This window comes from Galeopterus variegatus, unplaced genomic scaffold (assembly GCF_000696425.1).
Source record: "Galeopterus variegatus unplaced genomic scaffold, G_variegatus-3.0.2 Scaffold2690, whole genome shotgun sequence".
In the NCBI taxonomy this organism is placed as follows: Eukaryota; Metazoa; Chordata; class Mammalia; order Dermoptera; family Cynocephalidae; genus Galeopterus; species Galeopterus variegatus.
The window spans coordinates 225,744-235,953 of NW_007728801.1; the positions used below are offsets into that span (position 1 = coordinate 225,744).

Consider the following 10,210-nt stretch of genomic DNA (forward strand, 5'->3'; position numbering starts at 1 on the left):
TAGTAGTAATCATAGTGTAAGTAATAGCAGTTAACATTTTGAGCACTTAAATGTGTCAGGCACTATGCAGAGGTTTTTCCTTTGTTAATTGGATTTTAAACTTATTTGTTTTCCTTTTAAACTTTTTTTTCTTTTTTCTTTTTTTTAATTGAAGCATAATTGATTATACATATTTTGGGGGTACAACATTGACTACTATCACCTGTGTACAACATGTGATGATCGAAGGATTTTTAAATTTAATTTTCGCTTAACCTTGTGAGGTAGATTCTGCTGTTATTCCCATTTTTCGATTAGCAAATGGAGTGTTCAGGAAGTCAAGTAATTTGCTCAAGGTCACGTAGTTAGCAAGTGTGAAGACAAAATTTGAACCCAGACAGACTGACTCCTGAGTCTTCATTCTTCACACCATACTATTAAGTATTAAAAGTATCTATAATGCTATAGAAGGAACGTGGAAGATTTCTGTGTTCTGCCATGAAATTTTTTTTAAAGAATAAATATTTTTATGTAAGAAGTGGGGAGAATACAATTATATAGACATATTTTCTCATATAAAATGAAACACAGAAGGGGTAAACCAGAAACTAATTTAAAAAGTTACCTACCAGCAGAGGAAGGGAATAGGGATGGTAGCAAGACTTCTCTGGCTATATCTCATTACGTAGTTTTAACTTTGGCATCATGATAAACATCAGGTGTTTTACATATTTAAAAAATAACATTAAAGCTAGGGCCGGCCCGGTGGCGCACTGCTACAGTGCGCCGCTTGGGAAGCGCGGCAGCGCTCCCACCGAGGGTTCGGATCCCACATACAGACCGGCCGCTCACTGGCTGAGAGAGATGCGGGAGCAACACCGAGGGTTGCGATCCCGTTGCCGGTCCCGGTCCGGTACGGGCGTGACACTGAGGGTTGCGATCCGTTGCCGGTCACGAAAAAAGACAAAAAGGAAAAAAATAAAAAAATTTAAAAAATAACGTTAAAGCTAAGAAGAGAGAAAAAATAATTCCTAGTATTTGAAAACAAACAAACAAATGTACCTACCTCTCTTTATATCATGTTGGTAACACACCACACACAGATAGCTCTTTAAAGTAATTTTAAAACAGTATTTAGACCGTACATTCTAGGACAATCTAATCTCAAGTTAAAAAGAACTTCAAAGAAATGTTAACTTTTAAATTTTATCCACTAATTTTATTGTTAGTGGTAATATTAGAATAGCTATTTTGAAACTATTTTATGTGTACTACAGGATAAAACAAGTAAGTTATGTTAATGCTAAGAACCAAGGTCTTTTTGTGTAAGAGAAAGAGATAACAAATTTTAAAAATCAAAGGAATGTAATGCCTATAATGTTAAATTTGAAAAGGAAATAAACAGCATGAACTCACAATTTTTTTTTTCTTTTTAAAAGTACTTACCTCCTAGCTCTGTCTCTGAAAAGGCTTAGAAGCAGTGCTGACCCAGCAGCAGTAAGCACATCAAGCACCAGATACCATTTCCCAATGAAAAGAACCAAGGCTTCTTAGAGAAATGACTGATTCCAGGTTTGGGGCAAGAAATATTCAAGATAAGCATGGCACATTTTTATTATGTCAGAAGACAGCAAAGCTATCGATATTTCTGTGGTCATGTTAAAAACAAAAAAACAGAAAACAGTATAAAAGGGTTTCTGCTAGCCAGAGATGGGAAAATCTGAGCATCAGAAAGAATAATGACTGCAGTTGATTGAAACAACTTGAATATATAAAAATCCAGGCCTTTATTATGATACTTAAAAGAATCATTAAAAAAGAGAGAAAAGAGCTAAAAAATAAAACAAGCAGACATATACATTTTAATAGTCATCATTGGAAGTAGCTAGTATGCCAACTCCTTACTCTGAAAATCAGTACTTACAGAGGAAGAATTAAGCATTCATCCTTCCTAACCTGTTCAAGTTGTGTTGCAGAATAACTAAATAATAACCCTTGTTGACAGAAATTCTATGGAATATCTCTAGAAGAATTTCCCTGCAGAAGAATTTCATCTAATAAATGTGGTAGGAATCAAAAAATTAGAAAATCACAATTTTGCAACCCATAATGAAATCATTGATTTGTGTAATAACCACCAGTGAATACTAAAACCATTAGTGCTGTGGATCTCAGAAACTCTGCACTAGATCAGAAACTCTGAGGACAGGTCCCAATAATCTATATGTTGATAAGCTCTCTCTATGGGTTCTGATGTACACTGGAGTTTGAGAACCATGGTATCAGTAGAAAGACTGATGAGAATCTTTAATTGAAGGATCAGGCTCTCACTCCCAGAACTCACTGATCAATCTTAGCACTCCTATAAGCAGAAGAACCAGATGTTATATTCTTCTTAGTAGATGCACCAATGACACATTCCTGCCAACCTCCAAAAAAACCCCTGAATCAGTTCAATCCTTTGTATTTGAATTCTAATTTATAGGAAATACAGAAGATTGAAGAATAAATTAAACAATATCATGAGGAAGCAAAGGATAAATCTAGAATATAGGATGACCGACCCCGTGTTTTCAAGTCAGTGGCTTGGGGAAATGGGGGAGGGGACGAGTAGAGGAACTGTTCCAGAGTTAAAGGATTCCGAAGACAAAATAAGCAAATACAAAATGTACATCTTGTTTGGATCTTGATTCAAATAAGCCAACTGGGGATGTTTGCATTCAGACTGGGTTATTAGATGATATTAAGGAGTTGTTTATTTTGTTAGGTGTGATAATGGTATTGTGTTTATATAAGAAAATGTCTTTTTTTTTTTTTTTTTTTTTAGAGATATATAAAAAAAGTTTTTAGGGGGAAAAAAAAATAATGAAAAATTTTTTTTTTATTTTTCTAAAAAAAAAAAAAAAGAAATTTTTTTATATAAAAAAATTTCTTTTTTTTTTTTTATTTTTCTAAAAAAAAAAAAAAAGAAATTTTTTTATATAAAAAAATTTCTTTTTTTTTTTTTTTTTTTTTAGAGATATATACAAAAAGTATTTAGGGTGAAACAAAATGATGTCAAGATTTGCTTTATGTTACTACAGGAAAAAAAAGCAATGAAAGCAAAAAGGATAAATGAAGCAAGTATTGTAAAATGTTGATAACTCTTGAATCTGGGAGATTCATTATATTTTCTCTACTTTCATGTACGTTTGAAACTTTTAGAGTAAGTTAGAAAATTAAAAATTTGAATTTAAAAAATTTAACAAAACGGTGCACTTATTAGGATGTATTTATTCTTGTGCTAACCCTTATTACAGCGTATCATAGTTGCAAACCATGATTTTTATAAAAAATAATAAAAATCAGTCATCAGAAAAGCAAAATGGGGGAACCAAGAGGATAGACAAAATATAACCTTGAAAAGTTTTGTTATTAAAGTCAACAAATGTAAAATAACGTTTCACTTAACACTTGGAACAAATGTAAACATAGGAAAAAAGAAAAGATGCTTAAAACTATCAATTCATCAAAAATATACACAAAGCAATTAGTATAGAGAGTTGCTATTACATTTATAAGTTTGCTCTGTAATTGTAGTGAAAGTTTTTAACGTGAAACATCAGTGTACCTTTTACACATTAACTTGAGGACCTTGTGCATTAATTAGAGTTTGGATTGATAACAGTGTTCCTCAAAGGGAATGATGTATACAGAAACTGATTTTATTTGCGGCCACAGGTTTCTGCCTCTGTTATTTCTATTACTGATTTCTCAGCAGATGTTATAGTATTCAGGAATGCTTATACTGCAGAAATCACAAAGTATGGGGAAGACAATAGAAATACTGAAATACTTGCTGAGATTTTCACTTAAGGAGTGAAAGTACCACCTCTCAAAATAGGTTGTTTCTTAATCTCTGGAATTTGGATGTTGTTATTTTTCTTACATGATGTGTTGTGTATTTAGTGACATGTGATGATTTTGACTTTCCATGGTCATTTTAGGTTCAGATACACCATCCCTTGGTTTTTCAGACAGTAACTTTCCTGATCCAAGCTTCAAAGGTTTTTTTCCCCTTGTTTGTGGTAGTACCTGTTTGGATTGATAGCTTCAAAAAACAGTAACTAGAGATTCCAGTGCTCTATTCAGGACTTGTTTTGTAGTCAATAGTTTGTGGTCTTTTTCCACATATATTAACTTGCACTTGTTCACATTGAATCTGTTAGGTTTCTCTGTGTTGCTGAAATCTCAAAAAATCTTTCTCAGTAACCCACATTGACCCACCATTTTCAACAGAAAGAAATTTTGTTTATCTGGAAAAGTCAGTCATTTGTCCATGAAAAAAAATTTGTCTCATTTAGTGGTGCAGTTTAAGTAGCATTTGGCATGGAATTTTAGGAAAGATATTATTAACTAGTCAAAAGATATTCCCTTATAGAAAACATGTTAAATTCCTCTCAGTAGGTTATATTTGCCCAAAGGTTCAACCCTTTATTATGGATTGCCCAGCTCAGCCAGTTTGAAAGGGAGACTTTGGTTTACTCTTCAGCATAGAAGGCACACCGTCCACTTGCCAATTCTTAAACATAACCTCTCTGATGACAGTTTGGACATTTTGACTAAAAATTGTACATATCCATATTTGTTCTTAAGTGATCCTTTCTTCAGAATTACGGATGGCTACTATGCAGGCTTTGTAAAGGCAAGAGAAAGATGTGATGAGCTGACCATCTCAATTTCTGATAATAGCTGATGTAGAAGAGTAGACAAAATGCCCACTTACATTTAAAGCCTATAGCATGTAGAGTATGGCATACTACTCCACTTTTTTATAGTACTATTGAAGGAAAAGTTCATAATACCATCGATGATAGGACCTTAATCAGCTAAGTATTAAATATTGTACCTATGATAATCAGCTAAGTGTTAAGTATGTACTAAGTTTTGTGCATAGTGCTAAGCATTGCAGGGAGTACAGAAGAAAATAATATGGTCCCTGTCTTCAGGGAACTTAAATGAAGGTATCTTTTATTTTTCAAAACATACTATGTTAGAGTTAGGGGTATGAGTGCATGTGCGTGTGTGCACATGTGTGCACGTTGGGATATTTACAATGTATATGGAGTAATTACAGTGAAGCAGTGTATGGTAAGTGATAAGGAGTTCAAAGAAGAGAGATTATTTCTACTTCATGTGATGAGGCACTTTTTAAGGACAGGGTGGTATTTGAGTGGGGTTTTGAAAGGAGATTTAGGATTTCAGAAAGAGTCTACTAAAGACATTTGATATAGTAAAAAAAAATTCAGTCAAAGGTTCTAGTCCCAGATTGACTATTCACTATTCACTGAAGTGATCTTCAGCTTTCTTATCTACAAGATGGGAATTAGGTAATAGTTATCATGGAGGTTTTTAGGAAGATTAAATGAGATACTGTGATATGAACATGCTTTGTAAACTATAAAGTATTGTACAAATATTAGTAAATTTTATAGTAAATATTGAGAAGGGCATGGGCCAAAGGCATGGAGCTTAAAAACCAGTAAACCACATACATGAGAGCAGAAAATATGTGGTGACTGTGATTATTGGTTGACCCATTCAATTCAATTCCTTAGGAAAATTATCTTCAATAAAAAAACTTTTCAAGATTTGCGTTGGTCCCTCTCCCTCTCAAAAGATAATTTCAGAAGCCTATTAGATCTTTAGGTGAAATTTGAATGAGTTGTAATGTTTAGTTTTATTGAATTCGTGTACACAGTATATGTAGAATTAATTTTCAGGTGAACTACTTTAATGAAGATTATAACACTGCACAAAGATAATGTATCTTGCTCAATGTATTTGGCTTATAGTTTAGAGAACATGGCTAATATGGCAGTGTTTGGTTTAGAGAGCAAGTCTGCATGTTCTTGAGTAAATCAAAATTGTTCCTTCAAACAGAAGGGGGTGTGAATTATTTAAGCTATCTCCAGGAACCACCATATCTCATGTTACAGGTGGTTTGTATAATTGCATGAAAACAATGTTTAAGAAAAGATGTCCCCTGTCTGATGATGCCAAAGAATTCATTCATGTTCTCTGTTTTACATAGATTTTATTTTGAAAATGTGATTAGGAGAAATACTCAATAAACTTTCCCCCAAAAAGTAGGAGTGCTTAGGCATAAAAATCATTTAAGTTGCACAGTGAATATTGTACTGCTTGCTGTTGTCTGGGTCTTGGGATCTCACCATTTATCTGTACTCCAGTGAAATATGATTAGAATTACTTCTCCAAAGGCAAGAAATTTGGAAAACAGCACGTTATTTGAACACCAATCCTTGTCCATTAAAAAAACTTTCTTGAGGAAAAAAAATTTCTGAATATTAATAGTGGAGTTATTTTATTTTGGTGAATAATTCTAAATTCTCTCTTCTTTTATAGACTACCTTGCTAATCACGGCCGGTTAAATGAGTCTGAAGCCAGGCGAAAATTCTGGCAAATTCTGTCTGCTGTTGATTATTGTCACAGTCAGAAGATTGTGCACCGTGACCTCAAGGCTGAAAATCTCCTGCTGGATAACAACATGAATATCAAAATAGCAGGTAACAGGCGCATACCTGATTCTAACATGGTTGAATGTGAGCTATCACACTCGGTGTGTGGAAACAGACCTGCAGGCACTGATTCAGGAGCATTTCTACCTGATGATATCAAGTTTTCTCAAACTGTATTTTATTCATTTTCTTAGTTCTATGTGTAATTTAAAGTAATGGAAGAAAGTTCATTATGAATACACACAGTGGCAGGGCTACACCTGGGGTCTGATTTGTGTCCAGGTCCCTTGGGGGGGGGGTGTCTGCTGGACAAGGGCTATTTGTCTGAGTGTGCAAGTGATTAGAGGGACAGATAGGGCTGGAGGAGCAGTGCAGGTTGCTGGTACTCTGACCTGCTCCCCTGTTGCTGATAGCTACAATGAGGTTACAGACAGAGGAAAGACAAAGGAAGTGAGGGAAGTAGAATGAGAAATGTTTGACAGAAGAACCTTGCCTTGCTCTGATACAGTAGGGTTTGATTTATAACCTGGAGACTAAGAGTAGAGATTATTTTTTTGTTTTCCTCCTACCTTTTTCACAATTGTTAAAACTTTAATATTTTATATTCTGAGTTTCTTTATTCACATAGTCAAAACTCTCATTCCGTCAGTAAATGTTTGTGTCAGGTATTTTGCTATGCTAAATACAATATGACATGTGGAAATAATTTCACAATGTATATGTATATCAAAACATCACATACACCTTGAATATGTAGTTTTTGTCAATTATACCTTAATAAAGCTAAAAATATATATAGTACAATAGTTGCCATAAAAAAGGTATGTACAAACCGTGGTAGGAACATAGGTGAAGGAACGTCAGTCCTGAGGAGTCAGGGAAGCCTCACAGAAAAGGAACTACTTGAACTTAGGCGTGAGAGATGAATTAGAAGCTTGCCAAGAAGATAAACAGAAGTAGGATGTTGCAGGCAGGTAGACAGAGATAGGAATGGTGGGAAGCTGTAGCTCTTTAATGGCTCATTGTAAAATCTGTAGGCATCAGGGATTGATGCAGGAGGAGCAGGTAGGTAAAGAGCAGAATATGAAAGGTCTAGAGTGCCATATGAAAGGTTTTAGTTTATTCTGTAGGTAACGGGGGAGCTAGCCTATTGAAAATTTTAGGGCATGGGTTGGGGTAAAAGTGGGATTGGGATCACCTGATTAGATTTGATGTTAGAAATATGTCTCTGGCAGAGATAGATATTAAGATAGATGGGAGATGTGGGTAAGATTGAAGACAGGAAGACTAATAAGAAATATAATGCAGTAGTACAATTAAGAAAATGTGGATCTAAACTAGAGCAGCCGCAGTAGAGATTGAAGGTGTGGGATGGAGGTTTATTTATTTTAGGTAGGGTTTTGAAGAAGATAAGGGCATGTGTTAAACACTTTAGCATAATAACAAGTGGTGGTGTTTTGTTCTAGGATTATTAGAAAGGAGCAGGGAGACATTCAGATGTGAGGAGCTGGCCCAGAAATTATTGGTTGACTAGGTTGGTTGGATACTCACTGGACTGAGTAAGTTTAAGGAGAAAGCAGTTGCCCTGGTTTGCTGCATTGTGGAATAAAATATAAGATAAAATCTCTGATTTGTGTATTTAACTGATTTGTTTCTATGCCATTTCCCATTAGTTTCTGTCTTGGGCATTTTGAGATGGTAAATCATTTTTACTCGTTTTGTTTTAAATTACAGTGTTACATATTTTATAGGACATGTAATGGATTTTCCATTCTATCATGTGTTGGGTTTTTTTTCTTCATATGGGGTTGCCTTAATAAAACAAAGTGTCTTTTAAGTTAGTTTTATATATATATGCATATATTATATATAAATATATAAGGATTGGTAAATTCATTTGTCCTTTTTTGTTGTGAAAATGCAATACACAGTATTAGAATGTTTCCATAGTTTTTTAAAATCTGTGTTCACTTCTCCCATTTATGTTTTTTTTCCTTTATCTTCTCTTGGTCCTTCCATTTGGTCTCATTCATTTCACTCCTTTTTGCTAATCTTCTGTAATTCACTTCACTGGAATTTTTTTGATCATTCCTCCTTAAAAGCATCAGCTGCTCTAAAATTGTCTTTTTCAGAGAAGGTCCTTTTACGTTCTTAGCTCTGCAGAAAAAAGGAGGAAACCCCTGCTTCACCTTTACATTCCTTTATTACAGAAACAAAAAATTCATAAAAACAATAGCTGAAAGGAGTTCTGGGAGTCTCTTTAGGCAGAAAAAGGTTAAAAGTGTGAATCATATACTATAGGAATTACAAAGTACTTTAATATCTCAAAAGAAAATGTCAAAATAAGACATCAAAGAAATTCGCAAACAAAAGATACAGAAGATTGCTCTAAGGTTATAACCCAGTTTTGCCTGGCATGTCTACTATAATTACAGCCTAAAATATAGGTAGATCAGCTTAGTGTTTCCAATGTGATATATAGGTTTTTGTTTTGTTTTTACTGTTTTTATTTTTGGTTTTGAATATCTAAATTTCAAGGCCTTCTATAATTATATAGAAGACAGTTAAAATGTCAGATACCTAAAGTTGTACTCTCTGATTAAAGATAGCATGACAACTAACATTTATTTGAGCCCTCACTATTTTCAGGTACTCTGCTAGGTGCTTGTATCATTTCATCTTTACAGCAACCTTGGGAGCTGCATAGCTATTGCCAGTTTTTAGATGAGAAAGCTGAAATGCAAAGAGATTAAATAATTTGCTAAGGTGATGCAGATTACAAGTAGCAGATCTGGAATTCAAACCTAGGTCTCTCTGAACACAATATCTGTGCTTCCTCCACAACACCATATTGTAGTTTCCAAGCATTAGGTGTTAGTTATTCCTCAAGGGATATTCACTAACTGAATTCTGAGTTCCATCATTCCATATTTATACACTTCATGCCCCTGCTTCCATTCCTCACAAGAGGAGACACGTACATGCACACACGTGCACACACGCATGCACGCGCGCACACACACACAGAGTACATCTAAGAACTCAGATATTTTCTTGCCCACACTTTTTCTCTCTCATCCTCACTACCCTCAACCCCAAATTTTAGTAGGTGTTTATAAAGCATCTTTTATGCTGTTGGGCTAAGTCCTGGAAATACTCACCTTTTAAGACAAAAACAATATCAGTGTTAAAAACGCTTAATGCTGGTCCCAGCCCGTGGCGCACTCGGGAGAGTGCAGCGCTGGGAGCGCAGCAGCGCTCCCGCGGCAGGTTCGGATCCTATATAGGGATGACCGGTGCGCTCACAGCACTCACTGGTTGAGCGCGGTGCGGCCGGTCTCAAAAAGGACAAAAAAAAAAAAAAGCTTAATGCTGCTCTCACCCCAAGGAGTTAAATAAAGAACCAGACCTTTAAGTAAATATAAAACAAAAAGATCATTGTTTTCAAGGTCATGAGGCTAGGAGAAAGACTAACTCTGCCTGGAAGAATCGGGGAAATTATTAACTAAGACTTGATTAACAAAAAAGGTATTTGTGGTGGAATTGGGGGTGGGGACAGAGATAGAGAAAGGAAGAGAGAGGGGCAGGGATCAGGGTGGTATCTTAAAGCAGATGGATCAGTATGTGCAAAGGCAAAGAGGCCCCAGAGAATGTGGAGTGTTTAGAGAAACTACAGGCTTTACTAGTGGAATGTAAGTGCCAGTGAGGAATG

At 35.1% G+C, this 10,210-nt stretch overlaps 1 protein-coding gene across 1 annotated transcript in view; it reads left to right on the forward strand.

The window, feature by feature from the left end:
* SIK2 (salt-inducible kinase 2) overlaps positions 1-10,210 on the forward strand; it is a 112,766-nt gene that overhangs the window by 68,538 nt on the left and 34,018 nt on the right. Inside the window, exon 4 of the mRNA XM_008582671.1 lies at positions 6,385-6,546. Within this exon, the coding sequence (XP_008580893.1) occupies positions 6,385-6,546 (162 nt within the window). The remainder of the gene's footprint in view (positions 1-6,384; positions 6,547-10,210) is intronic.